Raw genomic sequence first — 20,315 nt, 5'->3', positions numbered from 1 at the left:
ATTTTGAAAGTGTTTTCCATTTTCATGCATTACCTTCAAATACTAACTGCACCAAAAAAAAAAAATCCCTTTTAAAGTATGACTTTAGCCAAGTGTTTTAAACAGTGCTCTCTATCTGATAAGATTCTATTTAACAAGTTTCCTATTACACACCACAGAAAATGAATACACTTTGCATACATATGCACTCTACACACATTTTATTACACATCTCCCTACACAGCTGTGATCTGCAGCCTGGCCAGTCTCTTTCATAAATTCACAATATACACAACCAGGAAAACAGGCAAGACAAGAGCGACTGAAAGGGTACACAGGAACTACATGATCAGCTGAAATAACTCTCAAAACCCACCAGTAAAACTAAGTATCATGGAAAAAGTATGTTCTGTAACTCCCAGAGTATTTTCATAATTTCTCTATATTAATTTATTGCCTCCTGCAAGTTCCAGTATCTTTCTTCCTGTTTTACAATGGCTTATCTTTATCAATGACCTTATAAATCACTGTGCCGCTGCCACAGAAAAATGAACCATACGATTTGCATATGGAAAGATATTTTCAGCATACTAACCACAAAAAAATATTGTTGTTTCTACAATAAAGAACACTATATAAACTACTTGCTCTGTATCATTGGACCTACTTTCATTTTACAAGTCCAGCAGAAAATAGGCTAAAATGACAAAAACAGTTACTATGTCCATGGAGTGTTGTGCTTTTCCAAAACAAGTATTTCAGCATTTATCTCACAATGTAATTAATATTCCATGCCAAACTTGGTGTTTTGGTTGCATCCTACAAGATACCCCATACAACTTGAGAATTCAGAATTTTTTTTCCAGGTCTCTTTTCAATTCCTGTTTATCTTGGACACCCTGCAGAAAACTTCAATTTTGAGAGTCTTTAGTGTAAATGGGTTGTTCCAGTTATAAATTTTTTGCAGATGGCTTTGGAAGTCCTACGGTAAGTACACTGGCCACCAGCATAGCCACATAACTATTTATACACCATGATACTTGGAAACTCTTCTCACAAAACAGAAGTCCACTCTGTAGGGTGCTGTACAGAGAAAGGTTATTTTTGTCCTGAAGAGCTTACATTCAGTGTAAGGCAGAAAAGGAATACTGACATATGGACAAGGATATAAAAAAACTAAGACAACAGCTTCAGAACAATAGACTCTGTTTTTGCACACCAGCAGTCTGTAACTACCTCTGCATAATAGGAAGGTAACAACTACGCTCCAGATCAACAACATCAAACAGTGACAACAGAACTTCAGAAGGTGAAAGGCTACTGTCTTCATACTAATTGCAGAGCTCAAGCAGCACTTCAGTGACAAAAGACCAGTGTTTGACTGTCAGTCAAGTCTTATACTTCCTCTTGTTATTTTGGAAGGTTGTGTTCATACCCTCTCTCAGCTAAAAAAGAATCATTTGACTTTTGGATGCACGAAAATAGTAACTATCCTGAGAACAATGCAATACATACCTGAAAGACTAAAATGAAAGCTCATGGCAAAGACGGATGTTTTTAAGAAATACCCGTCTCTTTCTAGAAGCTAGGTATCACATATTATTTCCAAGACAAAGAGGATACCCCCTTCAATGACAGCTGGGTAGTAAAAATAATCTGAATAATTTTATGAAGAATCAAAGAGGATATCTCTGCAAGAAGACCCAGCTAACTCAAGAAGCTGTCAGACAAGATCTGTTTGGGGAAAATTAACTGCCTTATTTTTTTTAGACACAAATTAACATAATGAGATAAAAAGATCATCCAATATTAACTCTGTTTCTGATGTATTACTTAAACACTGGATAAAAGGGAATGGTCTCATTCATTCTTTCTCACCTCACGTTTGACCACGTACCATTTAATTTACAGATATTTAAAAAAAAGCTTCCAGAGCTATCATAAACCAAATAATACTCCTAGAGCTCACTGTATCTCCATCTTAGTCTAGTCTAGATCATATTTAAAGCAAAACCATAGATGTCATCAGATTACAGGCTTCCCCATAAAATCTGAATAAAGTATAATATTTTTTTTTGTTCTAGCTGGGGTTTAAATATTTCACATAGAAGTGTGCTGTTTGTGCTGGAGCACTATCAAAATACTTTCCTAGAGCTTTGCAACCTGTAACAACCTTTGTTATAGGACCCCCATAAGGATAATTAACAATTTAAAGTTTCATCCTCTGGCATTCATACTAGAACTCACTGCTAATGAAACTCTTTTTCATATCACTATAGCTGTATGATGTGGAAGAGATCCACATCTCTAGTTAAAAGGCAAGTGACTATTGCAAAGGAAAAAGTAGGAAAAAGTAGGGTGAAAACATGCTTCCAGATGTCCAGACGTTCATTCTGAAAATATGCTTGGTTTCTTGCTACCTTTAAAGTTCAAGAGAACAGAGAAAACTCAAGCTGCCCAGACAACTGCAGAAACACTGGTCAAGTAGACATAAGGAACACTAGTGGACTGAGAAGACTGAAATGTAGTTTAGTCAATACAGTAAACTTAAAAAGGAAATTACTTGTGTGTGGATTTACTGCAACAGACTTTTCATTGAGAAGAAGTGAGGTAGATCAGTAAAAACTAATTTGTACAATGTGCTTCAAAGACAGGACTACTACAGGGACTTTGTAGAAACAAGCTCCAAGGCAATAAAAGAAGATTCAAAGATAAGTGGAAATACTATTGCTTAAACCCCTGAGAAACAGATTCCACAAAGGAGACAGTCAACAAGAATATTCAACAGGAGGGTACTAACATCTTTATCTCAGCTGTGACTCACTCTTAAGTAACATTTATTTTCTTAGGAACCCCTATAAGTAAAATGAAAACCCCATTCACAGACCAAAACCATAGGGAGAATGTTGTTTTTCTAACTGGATTTTCTTTATATTGGCAACTCCTTGTCTTAGGACACAACAAGAAATAAAGGCCCAAATCATCTTTTTTATAACAAAGAATATAACTGTGTTAGAGCCGAGTAAAGGAAATCTTTGTGTGCAAAGGAGAGAAGAAAGCAGAAAAACAAAATCCAAGATCAGAACATTACCATTCCTGCCCACAAAATAAAGTAAGTGTTCACGGACTTCCTAGTCATGACTATAACCTTAAAAATGTAAATTGATACAACAGTCCCGGTTCTATACCCATCTTAACAGAAACTGTACAACCATTCATGTCAGCGGCAAAACTCAGTTGACACATTGCATCCTTTTGCACACCACTTATTTTCAAAAATTCAGGCTTCAGAAAGTGCTGCAAATAAATGATTTACTCTGTCTTTAAAAAAAAAAGAAAAACAGAAGTGCTGTTTTCATTTTCAGTTATGCTAAAAAGGTTAGCCACATCATAAATACTTCTGTTCAAGATAACACACTTGTGCTCTTTACGTCTGTCATTAGTGATTCACCACTAGCTTAGGAATCTGCAAATCTGTGCATATACAGACCTGAAAAAAATCCCACCCCAATAATAAGTTATTTTACATTCATAAATATTTGACTTCTCAAAAAGCCTTCAGGGACAATAATAGTTACTCTCCACAGTTTACAACCAGGAATAATTTATTTTGCAAGTTCTGTCACCAAGTAAGTTTTTTTGATATCAACAAACACAGTTTAATAAACAGTCCCCCCATCAGCCTCTTCTTATTTAAGTAGAAACTTACACAACTGGAAAAATACTTGACATATAGTGTCACAATTTATATGTTCATTTAATGTGTGAAAATTTCATAATACTTCTGATATCTAAATGAAATCTGAACTCAAAGTTCCTTATGTATTTCACTAGGTATCTTCAACAGTGGGACACACGCAAGAGCAATGTGTATGTTACAATAATCACGCTATTCAGATTCTCTCTGGTTTTCAAAACACTTAACATGATACATTATCTTCCAAACTAAAGAAGTTCTCTCAAGCCAATGCAACAAGATTTGACCGCAGTTTTTTGATCCCTGAATCCACCTCAAACTTGCTATATCCCTTTCCCACTGTTGGACGATGCTGTTTTCAGGTAAAAATAAACAAACATGCACACACTTTGAACTTTTTAGTTCTTTATGTATCATTTCAGTCTTTGTATTAAAGCTACACATTGATAAGCCTAAATTAATAAGATTCTATGAAGCTAACATAAAAAGCACTAAAATCAGAGAGGAAAGCATCTGAAATGTGAAAATCATTTAAGCATTTAAGTTGTAAAAGAAAACTTCTCAACTTAATATTGTATTTAAGACCTCTCAGGTGAAAATTTCACTGTGTAACATTTTTGTAAAGGGAGTGTGTACCAGTATACCTATGTTGCGTACACCAGTACAATGTAGATATATCAACGCTGCAGTGTAGAGAGACCTGAGCTAATGCAGATACCAAAGGGAATCTATTCACATTACCATAGCCAAATAAGATGTCTTGTAATACTTCCACATTATTGATGCTAAACCATTTCTGGTACCATACACAGTCATTTCATAACTACAGTACCTGTACAGTGCACCACATTATGCAGTGTAAGCATGTCCTAAGGAAATAGAGTGCCTCAAACCAAGTAAAACCATGGAAGTAAGTATCTCAGAACAAGGTATGATGATGGTGATTTTTAAAACCTACATACTTACTACCTCTTATACAAAAGGAAGAGGGCTCTTCACAAATTGATGACGTAACTATACGCAACAACTCCCTGCTACTATTAGTAATTAACGCAACCCTAGAAATACACAAGAGCAATCCAGAAAGACAAGCACAAAAGCAAGAGGTTATTCAAATACTTACTACAGTTTTAACAAACATTGCTTATTTGGGGATTCAGGCATACAGATACCAGGTTTTTATTATTTTAAATATAAAGCCTTGATTTGAATTGCAAAACAATTTAGAAGCTTTAGAAGGTGCAACAGAATCTTAAAGAGCATCCCTTTGTTTCTCTAAACAGGAGTTACCCTACACTGCACAAACTTTTCTACTGGACTGCTACTAAATCACAAATGTTAATTAACCATTTAACTCACCTGGCCTGGCTGGGGAGATAAACAATTAACAACCTCCTCCAGCATCACCGGTATGTGCAATCTTCCAAAATTATTGTTTTCTGTACTTTGAGGCAACTCTTTAGTTTCACATTTCTGGACGGTTTGTTCCTTTAACTCACAGTCTGAAAGCTTTTTTGCTGAAGAATGGATCCGTCTGGCCAAAGTAGCCCCACTTATCGAATTCGGTTTTAAGTTGCGCAGAAACAAACATTTGTAAACTTGGTACAGACACTGAGATAACATTTTGGAGTTGATCAACCTAGAAAAACAGTACATGTCAGGAATTGCTTTGAAACAAATATGTAAAACAGTAGGTTTGTTTAAAAAACAAACTGGAAATGCTGTAACTAAGGCATTACACAGCCCAAGATAAGCAATTTTATAGATAATGTCAGCAAAAAGTGAGAATCTCTTACTTTAACTTGTTTTCAGAATTTTCAATGTCATCTACCAATGAATCATATTCAAGCAACAATGGTTTTCTTTTCATGAGGAACACCTCTTTTCCTTTTCACTGCCAGGACTCTAACAGTGTTACAATGTCCCAGAGATGCTAACATTAAATGACTAACCAAATCTGAGCACAACCAGAACAGTGACTTTACTTTCAAATTGTTCCACTCCATTTTGCCAAACATGAGACACTTGCTCTGAACAGTAGCACTCTGGTTGCCAAGTTTTCCATATTTCTAGTTAAAACACAAATGGACAAATCAAACACTGTAACCATATTTTAAAAGGTGCTGTAATTTAGTGTTACACATGTATTAAGTACATGGTTTTCATCATGCATTACATCTTATAATACCAAATATTTTGAGTACAGCCAGAAGCAAGAATTCTCCAAAGTATAACTAACTGAAATAATACCCTAAACACTAGAAGCATCAGCATCATTAGCTACATAGTTTGCCTCTTAACTACATGGAGAACTGATGGGTTTTCCCTCTGTCCAAAACACTCCAAAACCAACTTAGTAACCTACTAGAAGACTGCATGACTTAAGCAAATGTTTACATTCCATAAAAAAAAAAAAATTGAAAGTTTAATAACATAGGTGATAACAAGCCTTTATTTGTAAGATTATCTGCATTTCTTTATGGAGCTGAGACCTTCTGTAATGCCGTATTGCATACTCTCTCCTGCCAGGCAGAAAAGTTGCACCCTTTGACATAAAACCATTCGAAAGTGTGTCATCCTACATTCACACCATTAATAGAAGGGCAACATTATTTTAATTATCAGATTTTTACTACATGCTTTGGTTGGATTTACCTAGCCAGAGGCATCACGTGTTTTGTCTGCATAGATAAGAACATGCTGAGTTATCACCTCCGGAAAGTTATTCTCCTGACAATTTAAGCCCCAGGCAGGCAGTATTTCCCCTTACCTTAAATGTGGAAGCGTGTATGATTCTATAAGCTTGCACATACATACCACAGCCCTAAGGTTTTGCAACAAACCACAATGCCCCTACAAAAATTACCGTATGAACAGGGTGAAGACCAACAATCGTCATCCAACTCACACTGCCCTATGTCAGTACGAGCCCAGGAGGTGTTGTTAACACCAGAGACACACAACACTTTGCTTACAACCATCCTCATTCTACGCAACTGGAGTTTTTTTCTTGTGCGTAGTTTCCTGCAGCACGCATCTTAAGCGGCATTTGGGCAGAGTTTGAGGTAGCCCCCTGCAGAGCTGGACTTGCGCTGAAGCAGATGATAAAAGCAACCAGCGAACGAAAACTCAGCTCCGTAACGCTTTTTCCCAGAGGCGCCAGGAGAAACGGCACGCAGCGCAGCCCAGCCCAAGCCAGGCCCCAGGGCGGTGCGCGGAGGCGGCCGCGGGCTATTCCCCGCTCCCCACCCAGGCAGGGCCGGCGGGACACGCGGGGCTGCCGGGGGCGAGAGGCCGCCTGCCCGCCCCGAGGGGAAGACTCCCCCACCGCGCACTGTGCCATCACCCCTCGGCCCGCACTCGCGACAGGGTCGATCCCCCGCGCACCTCACCGCGCCACACCACACCTCCCCTCCTCTCTGCCCGGGCCTCCCGCTCTCCCCCAGAAGCTCGGAGAGGCGGGAAGCGCCGCGCCCGCCCCCGCGGCGCAGCTGTAGGGGAGCCTCCACCTCCGCTTCGCAGCGGCGGGACCGCCGCCCCGGGGCTCCCCCCACCCCCAGGGGCCTGCGGCCTCCACATGGCGGGGTGGGGCCGAGCGCCAGGGCCGGCACCCGCCTGACGGGCACCGCGGAGCAGCCCGGCCCGGGGCGGGGGCGGCCGCAGCAGCGGAGGGAGACCGCCAGGCCCCGGCGCGGGCCGAGCCGCGCAGCCACTCGCCCCCACCCGCTTACCATCGGCGCCGTCGCACTGCTGGCGTCACGACGGCGACGGCCAATGAGGAGGCGGGGGGGGCGGGCCGCTTGTGTTTGAATTCGGCGGCCGGGGCTGGCGGCGGTTTGCTCGGCCGCGGCGCTGAGGTGAGTGGCGGCCCGGGCCCGTCCTGCCTACCACAGCCTCGTCCGTGCCGAGGGGTCGAGCCTGGCGGTGGGCCCCGGGGGGGAGCTACCCGTGGCGGGGCGAGGGGCGAGTTGAGAGGGCTGCGTGGGGCTGGGTCGCGGCCCCCGCTCGCCTGCCGCTGGGCGTTCCCTCGCGTTACGGCCTCGCTCGGCGGCCGGGTCGCGGTCATGCCAGCGGCCGTGGGGCGGCTCGGCTGGGAGAGGGTAAGCTTGCCCCGAAGCTGAAAAAATGTTACCGAGAGCCTTTACCGCGAAGGGTGCTGCCCGCTGTTAAGAGCGAACAGCCCTCAGTTACCAGCGAGGATGGCCCATTAAAAGGAAATCTGCTTTGATGTCTATGGAACAAGTTTCCGTATCCCGCGCAAATTATGTTAACGTGAATTCCACTTTAACTGTCTCTTTAAACCTACGTGCAACGTGACTAAACCAATAACCCAGAGAAAGCAGACAGGCAGCTACTCTGCCTTTTGCTGAAGGACAAGAAAACCTGCTTTGGTCTGCAGAAACCTGGTAGCTCACCTGCCGGCTTGCTCTGAAATAAAGGAAAGCCAGTAGATGAATTAGTAGTTTAAATTGTTGAAATAGGCTTATGAGCTTAGTTTTCTTAAAGCTATACTGAACTAGGTCGCCTTTTCAGGCCAGTTGCAGTGCTTTCCAAAGTTGTGCGATCATTGTAGCACCCCAGAGGGCTAACTAATGGGCTGGGCAGATCCAGCACAGGTGCAGGATGTTAGTCCTGATTAAAGGTGTGAACTATTTGAAAGGTTATATTTGAAATATAAGGCCTTTCACTTTTTTTGCCAATTGCAGAAAAGATTCAGCTGCTTGATCTGAAAGAGTCTTGGAAGTGAAGACGAGGGACAAAAGGGACAAAAAGTTGTTATGTCTGCTGCTAAGGAAGAAGATGTCTGTAATCATGTGAAAGTGGTGGTCCGTGTCCGTCCAGAGTCTCAAAAGGAAAAAGATGGCAACTTTAGCAAAGTTGTTCATGTTGTTGACCGGCATATATTGGTCTTTGATCCAAAGGAGGAAGAAGTTAGCTTCTTTCACGGGAAGAGGCTGGCCAATAGGGATATTACCAAAAGAAAAAAGAAAGATCTTAAGTTTGTGTTTGATGCTGTTTTTGCTGAAGGTTCATCCCAGTTGGAAGTTTTTGAGCATACTACCAAAAGTGTAATTGATGGCTTCTTAAATGGATATAACTGCACAGGTAACTTTGCTATTTATCTTCTTCAATTTGAAAACATCACTAAATTCCTTGAAGTTTCCGCCATTGTATCCAACTGCTGCAGAGGCCTTAAAAAAAGGCTGAGATACAAATAAAGCATTTTGGTTTAATTTAAAGATATGAGAGGCTGACTTTTTAGCCTACGGAAGTTAGGATAGCTCTACTGTGTTTTGAAAATGAGTTCATGTTAGGGTTAGAATAGGTTTCAGAATTTTATATGAAATGTGCATGCTTATGAAGGGAGTCCTCTGGAAGGAGTTATTCAACTAGAAGTTGGGTCACTGGGTGTGTGGTAGCCTGCTTTATGAACTCTCTTAAAGAGAGCTTGGGTTTTTTAGTTGGCAAATGGAACATTGTGAGGAAATGAAATACCTACCTGCGATAAGTTGATGGCTTAGGTTTATGAGAGTAAGCAAATTTTATTTTCATGTAAATTGCCAGTGAATTAATTTTGAACTGAAAATACAAAAATAAATGTGATTCTGAAGTAGCTTTCTGATTATAGCTGTAAAAAGTAAAGCCTAAGTAAGAAACTTGATCTGTTTATGAAAACAACTGTGCAGAATGACAAAGGTGTGTGAATGACCATTTGACTTTTATGCTCCTGATTAACTTGCTGGTATAAAGTGTACCTTTTTGCTTTGTCTTTTGTGTAAATTCAGTGCTTGCATATGGTGCAACGGGAGCTGGAAAGACTCATACAATGTTAGGTTCCCCTGAAGATCCCGGGGTGATGTATTTAACCATGATGGCACTTTATAATTGCATGGATCAAATAAAAGAAGATAAAATATGCAATGTTGCTGTCTCTTATTTAGAGGTAAGCCAGTTTCTGTATTCGGTATGTTGCTTTTAATAAGGCATATTTTAATAAATAAAGACAAGCTCGTTTCGCCTCTCCCTGTCCCTTTCTGAGACCTTACAAAATATGTCCTTGATAGGAATGGAACTGAACTGTGCTCCACAAATTTGGTGTTATTCAAAGGCACCTGTTGTTATTTTACAGAAGGATTTCCAAAAAGGACAATCTCTTCTAATATATTCACTAAACATTATAATGATTTTTGCCTTGCTGATCAGTTACATCCCTCTGAACATCTGTTGATGCATACAAGAAAATATCTTTTCTGGGATGTTTTTCAGGACTTCACAATAAAATCCTATAAGCACTGTGAAATCACACAACAAAATGGTATCTAATACCTTTTTGATGACTTTTTTAAAGTTTTCAGTTTATTTATCTGAGATACAGTAAAACTACTTGAATTAGAACTGCTATGCCAATGGTTAGCTCTTTACAAATATTCCTTTTGTTTTTTCTTGTCACCTTCTCCTCTCCAACTTTTTTGCATCACAGTTCTGTTTTTACAAGTAGCTGTCTTGGCACTGCTGTCAAGCAGCAGTAGTAAAATTGTTACCTTCTAGCATCCTTAAAGTCTTAATGGAATAGTAGTTAGTATTTGCAGGGGAGAAGGAGCAGGGAAAAGTTTGCTTTGCCATGTGCTATTTCAAGTGCTTCTACAGACCATGAAATAAGGTATTTAAGAATTTTAACAGAAGTACATTTGGATTAAGAAATCTCACTGAAGTATGGATTATGAAGTGTAATAGAGGACGATAAATGCTTTGGATTCATGCTTGCTGCAAAAGTTTTTTTGTAAAAACAGTAAACTTTTTTTTAATAAAGAATGAAGATTATGTACTAGGAAAGAGTAACTCCCACTTCAATGGCTAAAAAAATTCATGCAAATTGGATTAATTGAATATTTCAAGCTCAGTGGCAAAAATTCTGCAGAATTAATTTGTTACTTTGTCTTAAAGAACTATTAAAAAAGACTGTGATGATTTCTGGTTAGTTAAGTTTAATCCTGTCAAGTATGGTAGGATAGTTTTATTAAAAGATTTTAAATTCTCTTTCAAAGGTCTACAATGAACAGATCCGTGATCTACTGGTAAACTCGGGACCTCTGGCTGTTCATGAAGATACCCAGAAAGGGGTGGTAGTTCAAGGGCTAACGTTACATCAGGTATGTAAATATTGAAATTCAAGAAGCCTCATAATGTGTTTGAGAAAATGGTGAAGTTCCTGTTGATGTGTGAAAGTTGTGTGCAACTTGGTAATTTCCTCATGGGCTTTTTTTCTGGAAATAATCACCAGTACCTTAGCAACTTGTGAACACAATTAATTACTCAAAAGCATGATGTGGGAAAAAGCTGCTAGTATTCTTAAACACAAATGGATGAAAGCATCCAGTCCTTATTATTGAAAGGGTACCGTTGGTTTGATGGTCATCTTCACGTTTTAGAAGATTTGGTTTTTGGCTAGTGCATCTTAGTATTTCTTAAAGAAATTCACTGCCTTCAGTGCCATCTTGGAGTGTTCTACACCTTTGCAAGTCTTGTGTCTACATCTCAGGGTTGGTTTTGCTTTTCAATAACCACATTTGAAAAGTTTCGCTTTAAATGACTTTTCCAGGCCAGCATAGCAATCCTTTGGCAAAGTCAGTCACAGAATGCAGTTTTCCAATCTGAAATTCAGCTCTTGTGGACCTATTTTCTTGCAGCCTTTTAGTGTATGTTACATGCTGTGTAGCTTCCAGCTTTTATGTACCTGAGATAATGATTCAACAGGTAACTGTCATTAATTTGGTTCACACTGTGAACACTATACTTCCCAAAGTTGGGTCTTGTGGGGAAAGAAACTAGTATATTATTGTTTAATATGTTAGTACAAGAAAAATTGTCAGTCATTCTTAGATAAGACTTTTTCTGACTGTGGGGAACCTTTGGAGATTTATTTAAATTTTTTACTAAAAAAAAATCTCTGATTTAAATTTCTGCAGTTAAGTGCTTGCTTCTTCTGCCTTACTGCTTTTTAACTGAAAGTGTTTGTTGGAAGTGCCTGAATTCCAAAACAGGAAATTTCTCTTATTTCTAGGTAACTAAAATTTTAAGTTCCTTTATTCTTTTTGAAGGTGAATGTTAATGTATTTTTAGAATCGGTGTAGAATCTCCTATAGTTGATGGGAAAAAAAAAAGTGGCTTTATCTTGTGCTCTGTCCTTTAAAGCCTAAATCGGCAGAGGAAATCCTTCAGATGTTAGATTATGGAAATAAAAACAGAACACAGCATCCCACAGATGTAAATGCCTCCTCTTCCCGGTCCCATGCAGTCTTTCAGGTAAGATGATATAGCAGATGTACAGTGGTCATTACTCTAAGGTGTAGTTGTTTATATTTAAATACAGTAGAAGCTTTTTTTAAAACTGTGTTGAACCCTAGTTTGGGTGAGAGGAGATTAAAGTTTTCCAGTTTACTGTTCTTGTTGACTGCTCATTCCTTGTAAGTATGTAAAGGTTCATAGTGATAATAATTGAAAAAATTAATTCAATGAGAAGCTGTTTAGTTCCAATAGTTTGAACTAATACCCCTTAGAAGAGATATCTTTTCTGTAAAACTGAATTTTGAGCTTTGAATATACTTCCATATTGTAATTTTATAAACTGAATGTTGTTGGGGTTTTTTAATGCTTTCTGGTTTCATTATGTTGCTCAGCGTTTTTCTAGGAAAAATATTTTACAGAATGCAGTTATACATCTGACTATAAACTGAGGTTCTCAAGTAGTACTCTCTCACCCTGCTTATTTTGGTTAATGTTGATTTTTACACTAAAGTGATTTCTTAATATTCTGGTATGTTCTGAGTTCTAGAACAACTAAAGTGGTATGTGATCTCTGAAAATATCTCCATACACATACTTCCATCATCAAAATGAAATACTGATTTTTAATTTCCATAGTTGAGAGTTTTGCACGTGCTGTACAAATCTGCTAGAACTTAAGATTTCTCCAAAGATTATTGCTGTTTAGTAACCACCACCTTATCCTTTTGAGTCTTCTTAAACACAACCTGTGGTATTTTTTAAAAAAAATTTAAAAATGTGTCTTTTTAGCTAAAAACTTAATTTTCTGTTTGCTAGTTCATACTGCAAAGCACATTGTCTTGTATTATTTATATGTTGCCATTCTAGGCTGCAAAATATTAAACCAAACTTGAATTCTGGTCTTTGCATTACAGCTAAACTATTTAACTGTTAGGCAGTTCTTAACTGTATCTGCTGACTTGGGCAATGCTTAATAACTGTAGCCAAAAGTTTGTATTTTGGCATAGATGATGGTGATGCAAATAGCTGTAAAGTTAGCTCTCCAGAGCTCTACTGTCACTACTAATGAGAAAAGAGGTTAATAACAGACAGTAAATGTGTTAAATACTTCTAAAATACGTAACGGAGCAGAAGTCATTCCCACTCTAAAAGCTTCTGTGTTTTCTTATGTACCTTAGACTTCTGTTTGAAATTGCCCTTCCAGGTTTTAATTTCCCCTGAAGTCGTGCCCGCGGTTGTACATTTAAGGCAAAGACTTCTTACTAAGTTGTCCAGTCTGAGAGCTGCATTGTCGCGTATGTGTGCTGCCTTTAATAAGGCAAAAAGTGCAGCGCCACAGGCTGAGATCAGAGCGCGAACTGCTAATTTCCATTTCTTTACTTGCTGGGTTGGATTATCTTACCTCCCTCACCTTTACTCAACTGGGAAAAGCTCTGGATTGTCTTATCTGGCAGGCTTTGTGTTCTTCTCAGTTCATTTCTGAAAGTGGCAAGCAATTAAATAAATTAGGTAAACATTGCAGACTCATAGGATCTTCAACAAGATGACAAACAATGCTGTTAACAGGGGTGCTGGAGAGTTTGTCTTCCCCAGACTACATTCTATATTTATTCTGGGAAATTGATCTCACTGTAGATAAATCTACTTGTTAGCAGAAGTTGCATATTCACGAAATAAACTATACTGACAAAATTAGTATATGTGTATCTTACCGCAATTTTGTTTGAATGTATGACAAAAAATGGATCAGTATACTTCATCAGACTAACACTTTTTTTAAAATTCATCATTTCAAACTATTTCCAGCTTACAGATAGCAAAAGTGAACCAAATATGAATGCTTGTCGGCAAGAGGACTGTTTACTATCTGGCAATATAAGTAAAACAGTAATGAAAACAAAGAACATCTCATATCTAAATATTGTAGGAACAGCAAATATATAATTTCTGTGTGTGTATAAATATATATATATTTAGGATGCAGCTTGTTTGCAATGCACTGAATGAAAACTGTCATGCTCAGCAGTTTTTTAAATGCCTTTCCTATTATGTTCTAAAATGAACAAGCTTTGCTTTTTATTTTTTGTTGTGTGCATATTATATACACATTGTAAACTGGTGTGATGCATGGGAAAATACAAAACACAATCCTTTGAGTGTTTACAAAATATTGTTACAGTAAGCATCTGAGTTTAAAAATCAAAACTTACATGCTTTTGCAGTTCATGTATATTAAGCCCTGAATGAACTGTGTGAACACACAGCTACGGTGTGGGAGAAATGCCGGGACGTTTGCAATTTTTTGTCTGAGATCATTATTGTTGACAGTAGAATTCTTAAGACTGCTCAAACCAGTATGAACATTTTTGTCTTTGAGCTTGAGGTAACAGACAAAGTAATTTCTGGACTAATCTGTCTGCGTTCTTTCTTTGTTTTCCTGTGTCCCAGTAGCAGTAGTGGCCAGGAAAGTATCCTCGATTGTATAAAATGTACTGGCTGTCTCTTAGCCAGTCTCCTTGTGCAGCTGCAGTCAGTTAAATGGCATGCTTGACTGAACTTGATATTCATGGACAAATGTCTGGATGTTAGAACCTTTTTGTGAAGGAAGAGACCTTTCAATGTAAATATTAGGCCGTGGCTCAAAGCACGTGCTGTTACGTCCTTCAGCATTCAGTCCCAGTGCACAGTTCATTCACAAAAACTGTCAGACTGATTCTGTTCAAGGATACCGTAGTTACAAAAAACTTTCTCTGATGTTCTTTGCAATATTCCTAATCCTAATCTCTTGTAATGAGATAATCCTGAATGTTTGTTGCTTTTGTCTTTTGAGATGGTCTAGCTGTCAATCAAGGTACTTAATTGCTTTTGCTTAAGTGTTATTTTCTGTTAAGTGCTCAGATTATTGGTAAAAGCCATGATTTGTTTTGTTAGACAGTTGTATCTTGAATGTGTGATTTATATAAATATCTACTAATATCATGTGTTCTCAAAGATAAACTAGTGCAGCCTTTGAATAATTGTGCATTTAAGAGTGAATGGGGTTTAAGCCTTTTGCACAGAAGTGAATTTATGCTTGGGAGGAGGGGGGGGATTATGTCATTTATAAGAATGTGTGTGTAAATGCTTAATATAAATACTGCATCTGCGTGTGGCACTTTAAAGGAATATTACTGTTGCTAACTAGATTGGTGCAATGAATGCAACTTGAAGTTTAACAGATTTTAATTCAAGTGTCCTGGTTTAAGCTAAGCAAGTTCACAACCATACACTTTTTTAAAGTAGGTTCTTAAATACTCCATCTACTTGAGGCACTTATTAGTAGTGTTGGCATATGTAAGCAATAATTATGAGCTAGTCAATTAGTACTACAAGTAATTGCTTCTGTCAGTTTCTCATCTGTTTCTACAAATCTGTGACATCCTGCAAAATATGTCTTACCTGCTTATCCTTTATTGCCTTTTTGGTTGCACAGATATACACAGTGAGAAATCCCTATTGCGGTCTTGATTCCTCTTCATTTTTAAGTTTACTGTTATTTTAACAGTTGCTCTTGTTTGTAGTGATGTTATCTTTTATGCTGGCTTTGGTTTTTTTTGTTAACTTTATTGGAGCAGGATGTTTTCCAGAGCTGACTCAGAAAGTAGTAAAAGTCCTGGCCCAGGATGTTCTGAGCCAATTTTAGAGACACAAGTTTTGCCTTACTGTACCATCTGTCTTTGGTTTGAAATCTCTATCTAGGTCAGGCAATTACTGCATCTGAAAGTAAAATCCCAATTGCCGCACTGTTCTGTTGAAAGTGTTCTGCTGACGGACGAAGAAATAAAAAAGATTCTGCTTTGGGGCATTTCCCGTATCCCTTGAATTTTTGTAAAAGCTTGAGTCATACAACATAGTTTGGCTGTCAGTCCACCTTTCCCTACTTCACTAACGATAGTTACTGGGTTCTGGTAAAGTGCTACCAGTCTGAGATAGCTACTTTACCAACTTAAGTACAGGGAAGCGGCTTTTTTGTAATTTTTTTTTTTAATATATATAGTACTGGAAATAGTACGACATACCTTTTGCAGCAAGTCATAAGAATTTTATTTACTCCCAATACTTGCCAATTTTTTTCTGTCACAAATTGCTGTGAAGACTTCATTTCTCATGTGCAAAGCTTAAAGGTACAGAACTGGTGAGATATTGTCTTTATTAGTCAATCACCTTATATGCATGGCAACTCTTTCCCAATTCACTGTCTAAAAGTGTGTTCATGAAAGTGTCAGTAACCATGAGCCTTACAAATGGCAAGACACTCAATTCAAAAGAAGGGGAAATTTATAGAGAATCCTGAAAAAGTAAAAGCCACCTAAGAATAACTGTAATTCTTATTGACTGTATAATCATGCTCTGCCTACTTCCTCAAAGTAGGAAGCAAAAGCATTTAGTTCCTTGTCTATCTCCTGTGATATAATATGAAAATACTGGGAATGAAGGGATGAGGGGGAACAAGTGGCCACGGGTCACAGCTTTCCAAAAGACCCTGGAGTAGTACGTGTTTTCACAGCAGTAAATGAGTATTGTTCTCCTATTAATGGTAGTTGCAGTTAAGTCTAAATCATTGAAATCACTGTACAGTCTTTTTCCTGGTTTATCCATCTGTATATGTGTTTCTCTCTTCTCTCTTTATGGCATACTCTTAAAGGTGCCTTTAAAAAATGAACACCTTTTTCAGTTTAAAGTGCAGTAGTGTGGTATACATCTTGAGTGTGGAAGAATCAAGAGTGATTTTTAGCTATAAAATTCATTTGAAGCTCACCAATCTTTGCCACTGTGGTAAGCCCCAGACCAGTTGTTTGCTTAATCCTCTGCAGCAGGATGAGGAAGAGAATCAAAAGGGCAAAAGCAAGAAGGAGAGGGAAGTACCTTGTGGTTCACTTAATAAGTGAAAGGGGGTGGGGATGAAGCAATCACTTGCCAGCGGCAGAGTGATGCCCAGCTAGTCCTCAAGCAATGGGCTACTTTGGAGAAACTTCTGGTCAGTTAGGGTCAGCTGTCTCCTTGCAACCTCTTGCCCACTGTCTTGACACCATACAACCACTGTTCAGCAAAAGCTGAACACTGGTGTGTTATCAGCACTGTTTGCTGATAACAAATCTGAAAGCACCGTATGGGCTGCTGTGCAAGAAAACTAACTCCACCCTAGCCAAACATAGTGCAACCACACTCTGCTTCTTTTTCCATACTAATACCTGAAGCAGGTGAGTTTAAGAAGTAAGTGTCAGAAATGGATTCACTATTTTCCATTGGGCTAAACTGCCTGTTGCCGTTAGATGTGTACTGAAAGGTTTAACTTGGATTCCGAGAAGGATTCCAATCAGAATTTATGAAAACAGTTGTTGCACTGTAAAATTAACTTACTGCTTAGAGTAACAACAGACTGGTTAGTGGTTACTTTTTAATTGTTTTCCTTTTTTTTTATTGTAGATTTATCTAAGGCAGCAAGATAAAACAGCTAGTATTAATCAAAATGTTCGCATCGCCAAAATGTCTCTCATTGACCTGGCAGGATCTGAACGTGCCAGCGTGACAAATGCCAAGGGGGCTCGTTTTAGAGAAGGAACAAATATTAACCGCTCCCTGCTAGCTCTTGGAAATGTCATTAATGCCTTGGCAAATCCAAAGGTATGTGCTGGTTTCCCATGTAATCTTCACTGCCTAGTGTTGTAAAAACATTTTTAAAAATGGTAAGTATTAAATATGTCACTACCTCTTTATATCATATCTTGTTTGACTCTTACTGTATCTTTGGACTTTATTTCTGGGATAACCTAATGGAATATATTAAAAAACATATAGTTAAGGTACATGTAGAGTCATTCTAATTAAAAAAAAAAGTCTCTGTAAACTTCAGGGAGAGAAAAAAACAATAGCGTTATCTTTTCAGTTGCTGAATCATCTGATGCAAGTTCACTTTTCCCACATTAGCAGCAGGGCTGAAATTAACTTCTACTTGGAAGAGAAACAACTTGGGGTTTTTAAGTATACTTCTTACGTATTAATCCTAAGTATTTCACTTCTGCTGATACTGATGTTGGAACCAGCATCCCTTTGACTGCCTTAAGTCAAAGGCTTATTTAAATGAACTGCAGACAGTTTTTTGTCTGTGTAAGAATATTAGAGGAAAGCATCTTGTTTTTTGTTGCTTGCATTCAGAATAGAAATTCTAAGGCTCTAAACAGTTTTAACTGCTTTTGATTTTGCCTTATTATAGACGAGTCATAGAGGTTGAATAGGTTTTGTTTCTGTCCTACAATCAGGAAGCCTAGGATTTGTATAGTTTTAATTAGAAAGGTTCTTGCCCTCTGGTTATATGTATACTGCTTCTGGTCTTACAGTGCTCCTGGATATTAACAAAAAACATTTTTTTCAGTGTTAAGTATTTTTTTATGGTTCAGTCATTTAATAAAACATAGATGCTTTCTAATTTCCTGCAACAACTAAAATTATGATACCAGAGCTCATGTACAGCATTGAAAACAATGGTCTTCCTATGATATTCCTTGTAAACTCTTCTTGCTGCCTACAGAATGAGAAAGGGCATTCTGGCTGTGGATGATAGGGGGGAGTTGATATCCTACCACAGATTGTGTCTGTAGTGCCGTAGATAGCTACTTCAGTATCTTAATATTTGGTCTAGCAAAATTCCCCTGCTTACCAGTTTGTTTAAAGAATATTTAAGGTTTTTTAAGGTAACTCCAGAGTATATATTACTCACTTCAGGATTTAGCAGGGTTATATTTCAGAAGTCCAGGAAAGCTCTCATTGACTAATGGGATCACATTGTTGACTCTTCTCGCATCATTTTCCTTTAAGGTTTTCTTATGGGTTTCCACCATCATCTCTGTGATGGCTGAATGAAACACAGTCCTGATGGGAAAGAGTTCTCAAAAATAGTGTGCACTACCTGAGGATAATGTCAAAGATGAATGTACCCGCTTTTCTTACCCACCTTTTTCAAAATCAAGCATATGTAGAGAAGCTTGCATGAGTAAATAAATAGCCTGACGAGGACAAAGATTTTTCCAGAGGTTTATGCCCTTTAATCTTAGGGAAGAAGGCCTTTATAGGCGAAAACAACATCTATCCAAAGTTGTTCTTTTCTGCTGATCCACGCACACATCCACACCCTGCTCACAGTGGTGAATTGAGTCTCCTGATCTGGCTTACCAGCTCAAGGCAAGGAGTGGGGACAGTTATGTGAGAGAATGATAAAACCTCCTGAACTTTTGCCAAAGCCAAGTCTGTTGCCTACAGCTACACCCTTTTTGTCCTTCTGGTCAGCTAGCAATTTCCCCCTTCAAATGTGCCAGGGGAAAATGATCAGAGCTCTTTATTCCCTTCCTGGTGCCACACATTCTTATCACCATCTTGTTGGAGTGGGAGGCAGCATTTAGAATCTGTATGACTGATATAAGTGAGATTCTTCATGTTGAGTTATTTGGTGTGGGATTCTGGTCCTAGTGACCTAACTTTGTACTGTGAGAATGAAGATTTTGTAGATGTGATTGAAAAAAAGCTTCACAGAGCAGACTTTAGGTCGCCTGGAAAGGCCGTGGAGTCTCCATCCTTGGAGATATTGAAAACCCAGCTCGGCATACTCCTTGGCAGCTTGCTCTAGCTGACCCTGCTTTGAGCAGAGGGATTGGACTAGATGGATCTTGAGAGGTCCTTCCCAACCTCAATAATTCTGTGAACTGAAAGTAGTTTAATGTAGTCTACCTTTCTGTTAGTTGCCCACATCAAAAAAATAGTTGTTACGTATCCAGACATCAGAAAGTAACCTGGCTAATATATGTGTTATGAAGGTATTAAACAGTTCCAAGATATTTAAAACTGAGATGTATATGTAATTTTGGGGAAAATTACTTATGTCAAAGAGAAGTTCCAAGGCTGTTTGTTGTGTTTTGTGGTATTGTTGAAATTCTAAGCAGACTTTTAGGCAGGCGAATATTTAAAGTACAGTTGATTAATCCATAAACATGCATATAACTCTCTTTCTAGAGCAAGAAACAGCACATTCCTTACCGAAACAGCAAGCTCACTCGTTTATTGAAAGATTCTCTTGGAGGAAATTGCCGAACAATAATGATAGCTGCTGTTAGTCCATCTTCTATGTTCTATGATGATACATATAATACTCTTAAGTATGCAAACCGAGCAAAGGATATCAAGTCTTCTGTGAGTATGTTGGTATTTATTGATCTTTTGCCAAAGTATTATAATATAGTATTAAGAGAAGGAGAGTTATTTCTTTTTAGAAGATTAAAATTTCCTTCATTTTGTCCCAAAATTCTGTTCTGCTACCTCTTCT

The 20,315-nt window shown here is 38.5% G+C and overlaps 2 protein-coding genes across 2 annotated transcripts in view; one reads left to right on the top strand and one right to left on the bottom strand.

Annotated features, from left to right (window-relative positions):
- Positions 1 to 5,413, bottom strand: part of METTL15 (methyltransferase 15, mitochondrial 12S rRNA N4-cytidine) — a 97,107-nt gene extending 91,694 nt beyond the window's left edge. Inside the window, exon 1 of the mRNA XM_075712396.1 lies at positions 5,036 to 5,413. Within this exon, the coding sequence (XP_075568511.1) occupies positions 5,036 to 5,332 (297 nt within the window). The 5' untranslated portion in view covers positions 5,333 to 5,413. The remainder of the gene's footprint in view (positions 1 to 5,035) is intronic.
- Positions 5,414 to 7,492: 2,079 nt separating this feature from the next.
- Positions 7,493 to 20,315, top strand: part of KIF18A (kinesin family member 18A) — a 45,360-nt gene continuing 32,537 nt past the window's right edge. Inside the window, exons 1-7 of the mRNA XM_075712409.1 lie at positions 7,493 to 7,533; positions 8,383 to 8,782; positions 9,463 to 9,620; positions 10,723 to 10,827; positions 11,870 to 11,980; positions 17,429 to 17,626; positions 20,006 to 20,182. Coding sequence (XP_075568524.1) covers positions 8,455 to 8,782; positions 9,463 to 9,620; positions 10,723 to 10,827; positions 11,870 to 11,980; positions 17,429 to 17,626; positions 20,006 to 20,182 — 1,077 coding nt within the window. The 5' untranslated portion in view covers positions 7,493 to 7,533; positions 8,383 to 8,454. The remainder of the gene's footprint in view (positions 7,534 to 8,382; positions 8,783 to 9,462; positions 9,621 to 10,722; positions 10,828 to 11,869; positions 11,981 to 17,428; positions 17,627 to 20,005; positions 20,183 to 20,315) is intronic.

This window comes from Pelecanus crispus, chromosome 6 (genome assembly GCF_030463565.1).
Source record: "Pelecanus crispus isolate bPelCri1 chromosome 6, bPelCri1.pri, whole genome shotgun sequence".
In the NCBI taxonomy this organism is placed as follows: domain Eukaryota; kingdom Metazoa; phylum Chordata; class Aves; order Pelecaniformes; family Pelecanidae; genus Pelecanus; species Pelecanus crispus.
Note: the sequence above shows the minus strand (reverse complement) of the source record. Positions and strands in the feature narration are given on the sequence as shown.